General features: G+C 33.3%; 1 protein-coding gene across 1 annotated transcript in view; it reads right to left on the bottom strand.

Moving 5' to 3' along the window:
- The window catches only part of LOC127873647 (uncharacterized), a 107,773-nt gene extending 105,935 nt beyond the window's left edge, over nt 1–1,838 (bottom strand). The window contains exon 1 of the mRNA XM_052417532.1: nt 1,663–1,838. Coding sequence (XP_052273492.1) covers nt 1,663–1,721 — 59 coding nt within the window. The 5' untranslated portion in view covers nt 1,722–1,838. The remainder of the gene's footprint in view (nt 1–1,662) is intronic.
- Between the last annotated feature and the right edge of the window lie 17,849 nt (nt 1,839–19,687).

A 19,687-nucleotide genomic window follows, 5' to 3' on the forward strand; every position in this document is an offset into this window, starting at 1 on the left:
ACCACTTTAAAATGTCAACCTTATTCAGATATGTGCACAATTTAAAAAATCGTATATGTTTTTCTAAATTAAGATGATCTTCACATATATTGTATTTAGAAAGTGGGAGATGGACGAAACCGTCTCCCGTTCCTATAAGCGAAACAATGTGCAATGTATGTAATATATTAGAAGATGAATTTCAATTTGTCTAAGAGTATAGAATGTTTCCAGAATTATTATCTCAGTATATACCATATTATTACCGACACCGACCTTACATTTACATGTTTATTTAATTAGTAACAACTGAAAATAAAACGTTGCTACACAAACGATGCTGTAACATATTCAACTCATTTTAGTAAGGGATATAAATACATGTGTTCCAAGTTGACATATGTACGTGTAGAAAGGTCGCTTTTAATTTAAACAATTTTTATTGTTGTTGTTTTTATCAATTGTGTATCAATCACATTTTCAGTAAAGACATTCCTATAGGTTCGTGCCTGTTCCTAAATACTTCTACGACAATATGGTTGTATTATTACATACATTAAATTGGATTCAACTATTAGACTCAGAACTGATGTATTTGTATTTATTTATTTTTGATGGCGTATTACATGACGTTTAGACCATGTTGTGTGTTTGTTTATTTACCGACACCGTGTTATATTATCAGTTTTATTACAGCTTGTAATTTGACCAGAGCCTAATGATAATGATAGTAGTACATGCATGAGCTATTATTGACATGAATTGTAATACAGCTTACTGTAAGAAAACTTAATGTACGAAAGTAATTGTATTATTGTCATATAACTCTCAACATGTACTATTACATATTAACGAAAGTTGATTATGGTGGTTAATACACAGGATTACTATATTATTTCGCATGAAGACCTAACATATGTACGTACTAATATATTTCTTATATGGTTGCAATATATAAGCTGCATGAGAATCTGAAAATATCGCATATATCTTATTGCATATATGCCATCGATAGCTGTTAATATAAGAAACTAGTTTTAAATTATTCATTAATGTATTGTTTTAATGAAATATATTATTGCTTTTTTATATCATTAACTATTTTTGCAAACACTGAATGCTTACTATGTCAACTTAGGCTTTTTGCCTTCTGAATACCTTGTTCAATAAACTTGTTATAAGTCACTTGTACTTAATTTCCAGTCTAAACACGCTTACAGTATGGTCAGGTTTGGCAGTCCTTCAAATACACCGGCGTCCATGGATTCGATACCGTTTGACCATAACGCCCTTAAACAAAAACAACATTAACTAAAGCGATGCCTATACTAATAAGAAACACTTAATCAAGTTATTTTAAATAAGCTATGCATTGTTTAAAATGCATTTGTATGCATTTATATGGGAAAGACTAACAGGTATCTTTATTCAAATATGATATGTAGCAACATAGCATGATGTCATTCTTACCAGAAAGCAATCATATAACAAAGGAACAACAATCAATAAAGGTTCATCATTCGTTGAAGCATACATTAGACTTCCACAGATGTACATGGCCAGCTGAGCGGTATGTATTTAAATACAAATCATGCGTCTAGTTAAACTCACAGTAATTTTAGTTGTGTCAAGCCTCTAAACGCTGCCCGAGGAATATTGCCGAATCTGTTGTTTCCCAGCAACCTGAAGTAAAACCAAACATCGCCATGTGACTTCACATTCAAACAATACAGGCAAATCATTTGAAATGTTTCCGGTGTTGATTTGAATAATACGAAAACTTATGAAGTTTACTGATAATACAAACAAAACATAAATACTGTAAGTGGTAAGACATTAGAATTATCTTCAACGAGCCCCTGCTTAATAACAAGTGTACCTGCCTGCTGTTCGCTATGTGAAAGTACTGCCATTGTATATTGATCTTTTTAGATGGGATATGTTTATAAATAAAGGAAATGTATTTTGTAAAACACAATATGTGCATGTGACTTTACTTAATTAATTTAAGTAACTTCGGATGAGTGTGTGTGTGTTTCCATTTAGTTTAGTTTATTTGCATAAAACACATTCGGATCTTTAGATAATTTTACTTTTATGTAACCATAAATTATCGGTAACTTAAAAAAGTGTATTAACATACGTTAAACCATGTATACTCTTTTTAACTTATTTCTGTAAATGCAGTGCAAACGGTTTAATATGTATACATGACTACGGTTAACGCTGACGAAAATAAAAGCATGTGTATTGAATATATCAGTACAACAATGAATAAACTGTTAAGATTTAATCACTGTACTAAACATGTTGTTGTTCTTTGCATATTCGCAATAGCTATAGTACTCTTCATCCAAAAAAAATGATGATGTAGGATGTATTGGCGATACTAGTACTGCAGCTGATACAGATAATGGCGATTATTGTTGAAATAAATGTAGTCGTGGTGTGCAATATAACAATGATCACTATGCTGATCAATATGCTCCAAAGCTAAGCGAGATAAGGATGCGGATAATGATCAATGTGATAATGCCAAGTAAAACTAAGAGAATGAAAGTAGCTGATAAACGAAAGCCTTTGATACAGTTATAGTATTGATAACCGTGATCAGGCTGAAGGGCTACTTTTAACACTGATCAGATTGATGTAACCATAGAAAACAATGGTATATCCGAATATTAATTTAAAACAAAAGGTGGTTGTGCCTTAAATTGTCGATGAAATATCTACTCAATAAAGCAATCTTTAGTTGTTTAATATGTTGCATCAAAGTAAATGCACACGTTTTAAATTGATACCATTCAACCAATTAACTAATCATTCCGTTACTTTCCCGAATCCAGAAAATTAACAATTTTAATTTGTAAATGCGATCATAAAATATATAAATCAATGTTTGAATGCAATTTAAAACGTCATCCATTATGGGTTCTTGTGCAATAACAGCACGTCTTGACCAGAAAGATAAACGGGTCAATGACATGGAGGTCAAATTTAAGGACATTGAGCTTAGCAGGGAGTATGATTCCAAGAACATTGACGAAATTAAGAAAAATCATTCTGAATTTGATGCCTTAAAAGCAAATATAAGACAAATAGAAGAACAACAGAAAACGATGAACACAGAAGTAAGGCATGATATTACTGATATAAGAAGTCGAAGTATGAGGGACAATTTGCTTTTCTTTGGGATCCCTGAGGTTCGAGACAGCGAAAATAGAGAAAAAGATTCGGACTGTGTAGATAAGGTATTACATATCATAGAAACCAAAATGGGGATAGAGAGTGCAAAAGAGACAATCAAAATACTCAGAGCGCATAGAATAGGCAAGTACAGTCAACACAAGACACGGCCTATTGTCGCAAAATTCGCCTATTTTCCAGATAGGGAACATGTAAGACAAAGTTACAAAAAGCTTGAACGACCATATGGTGTCAGTCAGCAATATTCACCGGAAATGATGGAAACCCGGAAGCGCCTTATACCCATTATGCTCGAGGCACGGAAACAACAAAAAGAGGCTTACATCGTTGGTGACAAATTGTACATAAACAGGACACTTTACCAGGAGCCATCGCAACCAAGGAATCGCTAGGACGGGAGCGAGAGTGTCGTACGATGCATCGCATGGAACATTGAAGGGCTAACACAGCAAAAAAGGCCAATAGAGACTTTAGTAAATACTTAAACCAGTTTGACATTATAGTCCTTAGTGAAACATGGACTAATAAAACAGTGACATTGACTTACAAGGTTATAAATTATTTCGCTCGTACAGAAAATACCAAAATCGACGTGCGAAACGTAGCAGTGGAGGAATTTTAGTTTATATCAAAAATAATATTGTTAAGGGCGTTAAGCTAGTTAAAAACGATCACGATTATTTACTATGTATTAAGTTAGATAAGACGTTTTTCCAGAATGCAGAAGATATGGATATTGTATTTACCTATATTGCACCGGAAAATTCACCTATTCACGATATGGTTAATACAGATGCATTTTTCCAATTAGAAAACGATATATGTAATTTTCAAAACAAAGGAATAGAATTAGCTTGTGGTGATTTTAATGCAACGGTAGGGCAGAAATCGGACTTTGTACGGTATGATCAAATGTATCTCAATCAACAGATGACGAAATTGATATTTACATTCCTCGGGTATCAGTGCAGACAATCTAAGCGAACTTTTAACAGGAATCAAAATCTTAAAATAAATGAAACGCGATTTAAAAAGCCAAAAGAATTCTGGAAACTTTTTAAAAAGAAATCATTTAATAATGCGGGTGATAATATTGACATAGATGCCTTTTTTGAACATTTTAAAAATTTATCTTCTTTAAATAGAAGTGATGATGAAGAAGATATTATCGAATACGTAACACGTCACAATACAGATAACATGACGTCAGGGACATTTGAAGAGTTGGATATTTTATTTACAAAGAAAGAAATACGAAAGGCAATACAATTATTGGGAATAAATAAATCTAATTCAATTGATAATATTATATACGAATATTTTAAGGCGGGAAAGGATGTGCTTGATACACCACTGGGCATATTATTTAATTATATTCTTGAAAAAGGGTCATTTCCCAAATCTTGGTCAAAGGGAGTAATTATACCTATTTTCAAAAAAGGAGATTCATTCGATCCTAACAACTATCGAGGCATAACGTTAGTGAGCTGTTTCGCCAAACTTTTCACAGTCGTAATAAATGAACGGCTTAAAAAGTGGGCTACTGTAAATGATACGCTCACAGACGCTCAGTTTGGATTCAAAACCAATCATAGCACTGTGGATGCTATTTTCCTACTAAAGGCTTTTATAGATAAACAACTCAGTACTAAAAAGAAACTATACTGTTGCTATATCGACCTTATGAAATGTTATGATTCAATATATCGAAACGGACTATGGTACAAGCTTATTAAGAGCGGAATAAACGGTAGATTGTTTAAAATTATTCGGTCTATGTATGATGAAGTGAAATTATGTGTAAGACATATGGGGACGTTGTCGGATTTCTTTAATTGCGAAGTTGGATTATTGTAGGGGGAGACAATCTCACCTATACAATTTCTCTTTTCGCTAACGACATCGAACTCTTTTGAGTAATAACAATGAAAACATGATCACGTTGGACAAGCTATCTATTTATTTGTTATTGTTTGCGGATGATGCTGTAATTTTTTCAGAAACACCAAAAGGAATGCAAAAATCTTTAGATAATCTATACGAATATTTTGAACGATGGAAGTTGAAAGTCAATGTAGAAAAAACAAAAGTGGTCATATATAAAAAGGGAGGAAATAATTCACAGAACGAGCCAATGTTTTATAACCATGAGCAAATAGAAATGGTTCAATCATTTTACTATCTCGGCATTGTACTTTCAGGTGGTGGATCATTTTTACAAACTACTCAAGCTTTATCCGATAAAGGCTTAAAGGCTATGGGGTCGCTTTTTGCAATCACCAAAGACATGCATGTTCCTATTAAAATAATATTAAATTTGTTCTAATCTTATGTTACTTCAATACTGTGTTATGCATGTGAGGTTTGGGGGTTTGTAAATGCTGATATTATTGAAAAAGTTCACAGAAGATTTTTGAAACGAATACTGGGTGTCAAAATGAGTACCGCTTATTCAGCTGTGTACGGGGAACTAGGGCGATACCCTATTTAATAAAAATCGCTATGTACGAATTATAAAATATTTCATAAAATTGTATACTGTTAAACAAACTAATTGTATACTATATAGTACGCTATGTTATATGAGAAATGGTGCTGAAAATATAATACGATGTAACAATTGGATTACCAAAGTACGAGACTTACTTCAAAACACTGGTTTTGTAGATGTTTGGATGTACCCAGAATCAGTAAATGCAAATGTATTTATTCCTATATTTAAAAATAGACTAATTGATATGTACATAGGTTTGTGGCTAAATGATTTAAACGTTAAAAGTTCATTAACTTTATACAAAGAATTGAAACATCGATTTGAACTATCTGATTACCTTAACATAATCCAAAACTTTCATTTAACAAAAATACATATCAAAATTAAGACTTTCGTCCCACATGTTAAAAATTGAATCTGGGAGACATACAAATATTCCTAAAAACGAACGCAAATGTAATATATGTAACTCAAATGATATTGAAGACGAATACCATTTTGTAATTGTATGTCCTCTTTATACAGATATAAGAAAAATGTATATTGACAAATTCTATTATAACCGACCTAGTATGCATAAATTTATTCTTTTGTTAACAAATAATAAAACCAAAGTCCTAAATAAACTCGCGATATATTGTAAAAATGCTTTTAAAATGAGAACTGATACATTGAATGCAAACGTTGAGTAATTCGATGGCCTTAGTGCATTTTTAAAACGTTTTTTGTACTAGTTTGGTCACTTTCGCATTACTATGCATGTGCTTATTGCTTATATATTGTCAGTTTTGTAAATGTAACGATGAACTGTAAATGTTCAAGTTATATGAATAAACTTTCTGTTCTGTTCTGTTCTGTTCTGTTATTAATGAACGGTTGATATAAAAATATTAACATACACATTCATATGAATATGAATAATATATATAATGTACGCACTGATAATTATATTTGAATAGAAAATAGCAACAATAATTGTGATTTAGTATTTGATAGAGCGATCAAGCTACCCTTATAATCTCTCTCCATAAATAATTTGAGATCAATAAATGTTTATTAGACAACGACACGAAGTGATAAGACCAAAATGGTTCCATGATGTGCTGTATTGTGAAAGTCCTATATATCAAGAATAAATTAAAGTCGTTTATACACATTTTCAAGGAACCTGTATTTGTTTACTTTCATTTGCTATTTTCACCCTGAACTAAAATATATGATAGAAGTACACGTACTAATAAAATAAAACATCTAATTGTACTATCCTTTGCGAAACATTGAACAATATTTTAGCATGTTATTAATATTGCCTAAACCATACCACAACAAAATGAGACAATTTAATAACTGTTCCAACCTTATAACAAATAAGAACGGACTGCTTAAATTTCTAAATAATCATATATGTAGAATAACACAAAAACATTGTAAACGTTTTCTTTTTTTAAATACCAATAAACCAAAATACTTAAAATCACTTAAGTATAATGTAACGGCTTGGAGCATTTTCTCCGTTTAAATAAAGGAAACGGAAACAGTTTCTCATTCCCTGTGCAGACCAAAATATGATACAATAAAGTCTAACATATATTTAATTCATGTGTACAAATCTGTAACAAACAACTATACACATTACCGTAATTACTCTATGTTTTCGGTAACACTAAGTTTTCGAAAACCCCTTTTTTCAGCAAAAATAATTTTCGTGACTCTTAATTTTCGGACACACGAGTTTTCGTCCATAAATAATGTTTCTAAGTTTTCGGACAGTATATTTTACCGCGCTATTTTACCAAATTTCGGTTCTGTTTTCGATATCTAATGATACTTCGATCATGGGGTTTACAACCAGATTAACACCATAAAACATGGCAAATATCTCCATAGACAAAACTGTAATTCCTGTAAAATCATTTTACATGTAAGTGTGTTAAATAATATACATTCCACCTACTTCTTGTTATTTGTTTATCCAGTTCCTTCGTGCAGCATTAATGAACAACCAACGTGAATATGCCGTATTTCTTATTGGTCCAAAATGAGAAATGTTTTTTTCTGATTTTTTATAATAATTGAGCATGTATAGAACTTTACTTCATAAGTATAAGAGTGTTTGTTGTAAATATAAGATAATATGCATTCCAACATATTTATTGCTTTATTGATTTATAACTTAATTGATGTATTGCTTTATTTATTTATTTATTGCTATATTGATTTATTGACTTATTGATTTATTGATCTAATGATATATTGATTTATTGATTTATTGATTTAATGATTTATTGATTCATTGATTTATTGATTTATTGATTTATTATTTTATTGATCTATTGATTTATTGATTTATTGATTTATTGTTTAATCAAATACTCAGCTCCGTTTTTTTCCGCTGAGGGCGAAGAGCCAGATGCTTATTTTGCATTCAAGACAATAACTATTACGTCTTGTAAAAATAATTGTAAAAAGATGTGTTGCTATGTGTTGGGTTGTCTGAAATAGGGCTTAAGACGTGCCAGTCGACATGCGTCAACAATAAATCGCATTAATCGCATTAAAAGCAAACATGGCTGCATCGAATTCTACCTAATAAATTCGACCTAAAACTGTGTTTTCTATTAATTCCATTTTTGTAAAGCCATGCTCTCTCAGTGTCATACATTAGTTGCCAAAAACAATTATTAAGATCAATATACAATATTATATCAAATGTAATATCTATCAGAATATTTCCGAACAAAAACAATTGATCGCCGTATTCACTCAATACATGTAGTCCGATATGCAAAGGGAAACCAGACAATTTCGCATGTGAAACTAAACAATTTAACTTTCTGAAAAAATCTGAAAAATAAAACGATTTACGAAAATATATCTTATTGATCAATCTTTATGGAAATTGGTTTTCTGAACCGCTGGTAAAACTTTTTAAAAGAGCTTTACTTAATGGTTTACACAAGATTGATACCAGTTCGTATTAGTTATGTATGAACATAATAGAAAATAACACAATTATAATAACTTCATATACAATAATACATATTGCTGAAAATTTAACCAGTGTCATGCGGTGTATAAAAATAGGACGGGGTTGAGAAGCCAATCTGCAATGTGAGTCATTAAATATTCAGGGTATTTGTAGCCGTTTAGTGAATAAACTTAATATGAATGGACTTTCAACTGAAACATGGGCCCATTATCTAACCGATTTACAGTTTAATGGGTTCGAATATTTTGAATTTAATCGATATGAAGACTTGAAATGTAGTAAGCGATCTTCAGGTGGAATAATTGTTTATTATTTATATATGGAATGAATTTGTTAGTAAAGATGCATTAGTTTTTAAATCACATTATGATATTAGATTTGTGAAAATTAGGGCATCACACATTAATTTATGTGATAACTTGTATATATGTTTATGTTATATAATCCCAGAAGGTAGCTCTCGCCAAGCTATTAAAGAAAGCAATACGTTTGAGAGATTATGATAATTTGTTATTGATTTTGAATCCTAAAACGAGAAAGAGCTCAATTTAGTTGTGTGTGGTGACTTGAACTCCCATACTTCAGATTTGGCAGATTTTATTTTAATAGTAGTTAAGATTTTTTGCAGGACGACTATATCCCTGAAGTATATACCCCGCGCTACTTGCAGGATGAAAGTCGGATAAACAACAACGGTATAATTATTCCTAATAAGAATTCAATTCTGCTCCAGCAGCTGGAGTTTTCCTTCTTTATATTGATGTGTGTAAACAAAACCGGTTTGCGTATACTTAATGGTCGAATATATAAAGATGTGCCTGGAAAATATACATATGTTGGTATCTCTTGATCTAACGTTGTTGAACATGTGTTAACTATACCGTATTTAATTCATAATATTTGTCAATTTCTGTGCATGATCCAACAATTTTATCTGATCATTATTTGGTTGGTTTTGAATGGTCTTTTAAAAAGTCTGATATTATAAATTCATGTGTCAAAGTTATTTAGATAAGACACATATATATATGTTTGGAATGGTAAAAAAAGGGTAATTACATAGAATTTTTATAATCTGCTTATGCCATTGATCAAATGAATGCATGGCAAAATGCTATAAGTACATGTAATTGCAGTTGTGCAAATTATATAGAATTTGTGTATTCCAAAAGTAAGTGATATTTTTTACGAAGTCGTTTCCCTTTTATTCAATCGAAAACTGAAAACACAAAACAAATTGTGTTGGCTCATGCCCAATGTATAGTTTCCTTCTAAGTGCTCAGTATAAAGATCGAATTTTTAAAAACATTTAAATGTATTTAGGAAGAATAAAACAGATGAATATCGGTCGTTTTTTAACTAACAGTAGACTTCAATTTACAAATTGCATTTAGCAAGCTTAACACAATATGATAATAATCAAAACAAAATAAGTGTTATATGCAATATTTATCAAAATGTGTTTGTGAAAGACTATGTCTCCCCTATATAGTTGAAATTTGACATTGAGAGTTTCACTTCTTTATACTGAAGGTTGAATTTGACATTGACCTTTTACCACTAAAAATGTGCAGCTCTATGAGATACACATAAATACCACATATCAAGTTGCTATTTTCAATATTGCAAAAGTTATGACCAATGCTAAAGTTTGACGCAAACAAACCAACAAACAAACCAACAGACAGGGCTTACGACCATGTAACATAACCATGAAATAATTTGCAAAATACTTCAAAAGTATTTATACCCCGGATAGCATGCTTTTTACTCCTGATGAGGACGTTGTACACTAAGTACAAAGATATAAACAGCATGAGTAAAAATTGTGTTTGAATAATTAAATATACCTATATCAATTCAGGAAAGCCCAAACAAGAGTACAGGCCCTGATTAATATTTAAATAGAGATTTATTACACGGAAAATGTATACTCATGTATACTCACACCGTATTTTCATGTTCTTTTTAATAAAATATTTACGTAAGGGTATTTTCCAGTACAATTAACTATGTTGTCCGGGATAATTTAATGCTATGCATTGATAAAATGAGGTATTCGAGGTCTTATACTGGATATAATACGGTCGATGTATACTGCAATAAAGTCCAAAGGCAAACACTGTAACGAGTTAAGTAATAGCTACGGATGCATGCTTGAAGTGAGACAGTGTAAATGTGTATCTTCTTTTTGATTTTACATAAAGTTAAATGACTTGGAATCAGAATGCTATACTTAAGGAATAGTAGTATTGATATTAATGCGTTTACAATGTTTCTTTTACTAAATGCTTTTGATATGATTATTTTGGACAACACGGCAGAATAAGTTGCAGAACGGCTTAAATTTACTTCAAATTATTGTCAGCGTTGGAAACATATTGTAAACACTGATACAACTAAAATTATGAGTTTTAGAAAAGGTGAGCGATAAACTTCTGAACAGTTTCATTATAGTAGTAAACTGACTGAAAGCAAATTTAATTATCGAAGAATCGTTTTTACTTCCGGAGGTTTCTTTTCGAAAGCACAAACTACGCTTTTATGACAGGAATTACAAGCATTTTTAGAATGAATAAATATTAATTTAAATTTACTGATATATCTGTGAGCCACAAATGAAATCTCTTTGATAGACTTGTAACTCCAATTTTGAACTATGGAAGTAAAGTTTTGGGATTTGTTAATGGTATGTCCGCATAGCGTGTTTAAATGCAATATTGTAAACAAATCCTCGTTGTGAAAAGATGTACAAAATGACTTTGTATACGGTGAACTTTGTCGTCTTAATTGTCAATCTGCCAGATAAATTAACCTTATTAAATTTTGAATTGAATTGAAAGACAGAAAACAAGTTAACTTAAAAAGTTACTTATGATGGTATTGCAATATTCTTCCTAATAGATCATCTGGTGTTCATTACTTAAGGACTTGGTTTATAACTTAGGGTTTTACGAGGCTTTTTCAAGATGTCGGAAATGATACGGTATTTATTTCAAATATAAGACAAAGATTAAATGATAATTTTATTAAAAAGTAGAATGAGACATTGTGCAACTCAAGCATATTTCCACTTTTAAGCTTAAGCGTTATTTAGATATGTGCAACTCAGGCATATTGCCACTTTTAAATATAAGCGTTATTTAGATATGTGCAACTAAAGCATATTGCCACTTTTAAATTGGAGCGTTATTTAGATATGTGCAACTCAAGCATATTGCCACTTTTAAATTGCAGCGTTATTTAGATATATGCACTGTTATGCCACTTTTAAATTTCAGCGTTATTTTGATATGTGTGTTATTAGAATAGTTCGTACATGTTTTTCTTAATTATGATGCTATTCACATTTTCCGTAGAAAGTGGAAGATGAACCAAACCCTCTCCCGTTCGTATAGGAAAGATAAAGTGTAATGTGTGTAATATATTAGAAGATTAATTCATATTTTCTTAGACCGCATAATGTTTTCAAAATTAAGATCTCAATATATTCCATTTTATAACATATACTGACCTAACATGCACAAGTTTATTGAATTGGTAACAACTGAAAATTAAATGTTCCTACACAAACTATGATGTTGACATATGTATGTGTTAAACGGTCGCGTTTAATTTACCATACAAACTGTATTGAATACTTGTTTTTTGTAGGTTTTTATCTATTGCCAGCATTATCATTTTAATAAAGACATTATAACAGGATCGTTCCTGTTCCTAAATACTTCTTAGAAATGATAGTTGTTTAATAAGTATTGGATTGCATTGTATTACAGCTATTAAATAAGATTTAAATATTTAACTCAGATTACTTTTATACCGAATGACGTTATGAAATCTAAATATTTATGCTCATTTCCTATTTAAAACATGCATTTATCAATAATAAATGTATCCTATTCATAATTCTAGCCGAACAAGCTAATGACATTTTCCGATTTGAACCTGAATATGTTGCGAATCTTTTTAAAACACACATACATTAATGTTTACAATGTATTTTAATCGTCATGTTCTCATATCAAGTTCTCAAACTATTTTTTATCAGTTTTTACTTATTATTGACTGTTTCCCAATGTTAGTGCTGAAGCTTTTATATATTAATAAATATATTGTAACTTAATTTTACTTGTAGTCTTTGTTGAATCCGTAAAATGCGACAATTCTCACAACACAACACTAATCTTACAACTCGATGTTATTCGTTGGATGCAATGGCATGACATCACACGCTGTTGATAAGTATTGTGCTCGCATTGAAGGCAAAAGTCTGTGCCTCGTGTACAATGGCATTACATCACGCGCTGTTGATAAGTATTGTGCTCGCAATGAAGGCAATGGTTTGTGCCTCGTGTGAAATGACATAACATCACACGCTGTTGATAAGTATTGTGCTCGCATTGAAGGCAATAGTCTGTGCCTCGTATACAATGGCATTACATCACGCTCTGTTGATAAGTATTGTGCTCGCATTAAAGGCAATAGTTTGTGCCTCGTGTGAAATGACATGACACCACGCGCTGTTGATAAGTATTGTACTCGCATTGAAGGCAATAGTCTGTGCCACGTGTGCAATGAAATGACATCACACGCTGTTGATAAGTATTGAGCTCGCATTGAAAGCAATAGTCTGGTGAACTGTATCGAAGGCATGCATTTTTATTCGAAACTCAAACTACGTGCACCACTTATTGCAGTCGACTATAGTATTGAGCCCGCAATCGTATCATTTCGAATAAAAGTTTCATATGGTTAAACAATCTAAAAGGTAATGTACATTAGCAAATTTTCGAACATATAGCGAAAAACAAGTTTTGTCGTCCTCAATTAATAATAACAGTGAGTGTGTTAGATATAATTTAGCATTTTGCTCTTAAATCGTTGACTCTATGTGTAGTGCAACACAACTGGAACCTATTTCTCACACCCCAGATTGTGAACATGAAAAAATGAAACAGAAGCATTGTATTTATAGCAATATTCAGAAGTAAGAAATGCATTCACCAGCAGTTGTCATATTCAAAGCATGAATGTGCCGGTGCACCAACATACGTGTATCGTCATGAAAAATAAATGCTTACATAGAATGTTATTCTACTAAAGACTGATACATTTTGTATATTATCTTAATATAAACAAAATATTTAGTTATATGTATCTATGCAATTACCTTATATTGTATTAAAATAAAAATTGACAAATTCCCAATGTTGGTTCTGAAGTCTTTATAGATTCATATATGTGCCGTAAATAAATCCTTCTTAAAATTATATTGCATCCCTGAAATATGAAAGTTCTAACAAAACCCTATGAATTTTAAATTCGATGTTATTTTTGTGAATTCATGACGTGTGTGCAATGTCGTGACATTATGCGCTGTTGATATATATATTGCGCTCGTTATAAAAAAAACTAGTCTGGTGGACTGTATCAAAGCCATGAAGTTAAATGCGTACCTTAAACTGGTTTCAATATTAATCGCGATCGTCAAAATAATTGAGCCCTAAATCGTATACATTCGTTACTAGATACAATTTTTCAGATCATGGTGCAATACAATCAAGAATGTACGCCTCATCAGAACGTTTTCGAACAGATATTCGTTGTCGTATACATACCTTCTATAAAAAGCTGTTAACTAAAGCAATCGTCATTGACATTTTTTTTTAAATAAGCTTATAATTGGTAAACATTCGTCTGATTATGTCTTAATATGGGAAATACTAGTAGATTTCTGTATTCAAATCCATCATGTAGCAGTCAGAATAATAATCAGTGTCATTAATTCGTACCAGAAACTCACAAAACCGGACAATCTATTGGGAAAGCATAGCTCAAAGAAACAACAACAGACACAGTTCTTCAATCCAATCAAGCAGACCACCGACTGACACATGTGTACATGAAAAGCTTGACGTCAATTATTTCAAAGCATGTGTCTTGTACAACTTTAAGTGTGGTTAGTTTCATCAATTCCCTTAACGCCGCCCGATAAATGTTGCGTAACCCGTTGTAACCGAGCTACCTGAAGTAACAAAAAACAACGTCATATGCTTAAACATAAAGTTACACTCAGCTTAACATTATCTAAAGGCTCACGGTATGGATTAAAATACCACCCAAGTTCACAAATGTCATGATAATATAAACAACAGACGAAATCACGCAAACCCATTGCATTGAAGTCAAGTGGTAAGCCATAAGAGTGATATCCCGCCAGCTCCTGCTAATTTAGAGGTATATATTACTGCGTCGACTGTTCGAAAAAAACACAACAACACTAAAATCTTATTGTATTTAATACGATAACATATATATATTACAAGCTCAAAGGATTTTATCTATTTTAATATGTAATTGGACCATGCTTCATATATATATATATATTTATATTACCTCACCTTATATATAACCTTAATTACATTCCAAAATAAACTTTTAATTTTACAACATTTACATGCATTATTTAATAACGCACTCCGATTCGAAAAAGAGCTATTGTATCATTTGGGGTAAATTATTTATTGATTAATACGAAGAAAAGGAAGGTAATCTCATTTTATGGCATTCATGTGTAAATATTACTTATCCTTGTCTGAATTCAATTGACAAAATCATTTAAAAATATTTAAAAAGCATAATATTCCCATTGCAATTATGTAAAATGTTACTGATTTTCTTAAAGTTCATGTTTTTCTGAGGTATATAGGTGTTTAAGAAACGATATTTATTGTCTGAAAACACCTTGTCTGTTACAAATTGGATCAACACGTTCCAATATTAATTTGTTTTCTTTTTGTGTATTTCAGAAGATAATTGATTATGTACGTTCTTAAAAAAACGCCAACAAATCCTTGAGCACCGGAAAAATTGTTACTAACATCGTAACCACCGACGCCTCCATCACCACCGTCGTCACCGTCGCAACTCCATCACTGCCACTATCGTCAAAAACGCAACCACCGCCATCCGGTGAACAACGAAACAACCACAATTACCACCACCACCACCGCTAATACAGCAACCACGTCCATCAAAGCTACCATCGCCACCACCGCCAATAAATCTACCATCGCCAGCAGCAAAACCGCAAAAACCATCGCCACAAACGCCACCAACACCATCACAATAGCCATCACCACCACAACCACCACCGACACCACCAACACCACTAACACAACCGACGCCACCTAATGGTGGCAGTGATATAAGTGGTTTCGGTTGTGTCAGTGGCAACAACACACACTGTCATATGATTAAACATTCAATGTGCACAAAGGTAAACACAATTCAATGGTTCTCATTGTAAAGAAAAAGAAAACAATTATGCACAAGTTTTATGAAAATGCAACCAACGGATGCAATCATGTTAAACCATTGAATATGCGAATCTTGTCTTTGACAACCACTATCGCCACCACTCAAACCACCGCCACCACCGGAATCACCTCCATCATCAAAACCATCGAAACAACCGCAAATACCACCAAGACCACCGCCAACCCTGAAAACACTAACACAACTGCCGCCACCGAAACCACTTTCACCGCCGCCATACTAGAAACCATCGCAAACACCTAAACCACTGACAACAGCGCCATCACCGAAACCACTGACAACACTACCTCCACCGACAGCACGAAACAACCGCCACCATAGCTATAACCGCCATCACCGAAAGCACCAACACCACCGCAACCACCGAAACCACCACAACCAATGCCACCACCGAGAATGCAGTCAACAATATCATTAAATCCACCATCACAAGCACCAACACCACCGAAACCACTGACACAAACGCCATCACAGCTACCACCGCCTCAGCCGAAACCAACGAAACCAACGCTATCAACGTCATTACCTAAACCACCGACACGAACGCCACCACCGAAACCACTTACACCAACGCAACCACGAAAACCTATGACACTTAGTTAACCTACGAAACACTGACACCCAAGCCAGCACCGTTACCACCGAATTCATTGACTCCTTCGCAATCATCGACACCACCGAAACAACTTGCATCAACAAAACTATCGCCACCACCGTCATTACCACCACCACCGGTTCAAACGCCACCACCGCCAACACAGCTACCCGTGCCATCACAGCCACTAGCGCCGCCGCAACCAACAACACCACAACAAACGAAAACAAAACCAACAATGCCACCATCGAAACCACTGATTACACCGCCATCACTGCCGCAACCGGAATCAATGGCATCACCACTACCACCGCTTAAACTGCACTACCGAAACCACCGCATTGCTCGAAACTACTGTCACTATCGCCATTAATCCACCTAAGCAATCACTGACACAAAAAACTACACCGACACCAAAAATCTCGTCACCAACGCCATAAATGCCATCATCGCCAACACCGCCAACACAACTATCATCGTCTCCTCAACCACCATCGCCTCCACCGCCATCACTGACACCAACGCCACAACTACTACAACCGCAATCAAAGCCATCATCGCCACCATCACACCCATGTACACCGAAAGGCACCAACCACTGACACCTCAGCAACTCACTGAAACTACCGACATCAATGCAACCACCACCATGACCGCCACCATCGCATAAACCACTTAATTTCACGCCACAACCGCCACCACTGATACCACTGACTCTACCGACATCGCCAAAACAAATTACAAAACAACACCATCGCCACCGTCGAAACCAATGACACAACCAACACCCTCCCCAGCGCCAACAGCAGCCACTATCGACTCCACCACCACCCCCGCCATCACCCCCATAACCAAAAGCACTGAAAACCACGCATCCCACGCAACCATCGAAACCACTAACACCCACGCAACCAACGCTTCCACCTCGACTGCCGCAATCACCATCATCATCGCCACCAAAGTCACCATTACCATCCTACTAATCTAATAAAATCATCATCGACAGCAACATCGTCTTCATCATCATCAGCTTCGTCATTTTGATCATTCTGGTCATTATGATTTTGAATATGAAAATTATCAATTTGATGATAATAGTCTCTCTGCGGGAAATGATGATGCGGATAACGATGATGAGTGTGATGATGGCGAGGACAATTAAGAGAATTAAGACGTAGATGATAACCTTGAGAATATGATACAGTTACAGTACCAATAGCAGTGAGAAGTCCACAAGGTTTACTTAAAACACTGATCGAATTGTCGGAAACATAGAAAACAATATGATCTCACGAACACTTTTTGAAAACAAAAGTTGAAGTTGAAGTGTGTAAATATTGTGATGATATATGTACTCAAATAAACCAATATCATACTCTATTATGAAGAACTTGAAACTTGCTCAGCTAGAGTGTTCATAAAACATGCAAAGAAGTTAAGTTTAGAAGTGTTGACTGATGTTTTCATACATGATTGTAGTTGACAATTTGAAATATGATAATTAAGTAATAATAATTCCCAATAAAGACAAACATGTGGCGTTGGATATTACGTGTCGGACAATATGGGAATTAATACGTACACTAATTATTATTATATTTTTGGATAAAGTGAACGAATTGTATACGCTCAATCTAAACATCCACGTAAATTGACAAATTTTAACATACCTACACTATATTTGTAACTCCGGATATATTGTTAATGTCGAGGTAAGAAGAGCATCAATGAGTTATATTTTTCTTAGTTTGTCGGGGAATATTATTGTTCCAGAAATTGCCGATATATAATGTCTGGTTATTCATTCGAGACACACGGTAATGCCCTGTGAGAATGCTTTTTTTAAAACGCACTCAGAGTAGTCTACCGTCTGACATTCCGCGACACAGTGTGTTTGATGACTTCATACTGTTTAACCATGTACACACCATGTTTATCTCTAGTTAATCATAAAAAGTGTATAATTACATTTCATTTAAAACTTTTATTTAAAAAAAAATGAAAAATCATGTTAGCTTTAAATAGTGGCAGAGTAATCAATATTCAGATGTTTGTAATTCATTAATTATTAGATATAGAGAATACATGGTTGGTACCGAGACGGAGAAAGTTTATCAGGAGAGGCTAAGACAAAGAAAATAGAGCGAGCTTTAGCGAGCCCTATTTTTCTTTTTCGGGCCGAACCGAAAAAACGTTCTCCATCTCGGCACCAACCATGAATTATATTTATCCTGCTTCATGCCGTTGAGACATTTGATCAAATACAAATGATAAATTGACATAACAATATAATTATTCCTGTCGAGCCTCCTACATGTTCACAACATTCCAGGCGACCGAGTAACTACCGATTGTGTCAAGTAAAAAATAGTTCCACTTTAAACAGTTCCTTTTAATACTTTCCTATTGAAAATATGAGAAGAAAGACAAAACAAATCGATAATGTGATATTCTTCTTCGTAAAAAATGAAAAGAGAAATGCAGCAGCAAAACAAAAACTAAATTTGATTAACCTTAAAGGCAACTTAAATATATTGCTTATAACAATACATGTACAACACAATACACATATATTAGCTGTTTTTTCCCTTGGTCAAAATCCATTTTTTGTTTTTCCATCCGTATTATCGACATGTATTTTAAACCACACTTTTTTTTGATAGCGTCTGTATCGAATGCTAACCACTCTGACCGGAAACCCGATTTACAAAATCGTAATCCTGCCGTAGCGAATTATTTTATTCCTATCGAACTAAACAATTATGAATGACAAAAACACAATCCGAAATATAAAATTATGATTCGTTCGATGCTTCAAATATTTTAAAAATACTGTTAAAACCACCACGTCAAACTTATTGTCCATAAAATCCTGAGAGAAACTAGTATATTTCGTCTGAGAAATGACGTCAAACTAGATGCGTCGTACATTTCGTAATCAAGTAAATGAAAATGATAAATACGGAAAGCTGGTTCTGTAATATATTTTAAAGAAGAAAAAAAGGATGATATACAATATAACGATACAATTCATGATGCGCCCCAATAAAGTTCTAATGTCAGATATTAGAACATGTGAATCGTC

The sequence above is a fragment of the Dreissena polymorpha genome, chromosome 3 (genome assembly GCF_020536995.1).
Source record: "Dreissena polymorpha isolate Duluth1 chromosome 3, UMN_Dpol_1.0, whole genome shotgun sequence".
Classification (NCBI taxonomy): Eukaryota; Metazoa; Mollusca; class Bivalvia; order Myida; family Dreissenidae; genus Dreissena; species Dreissena polymorpha.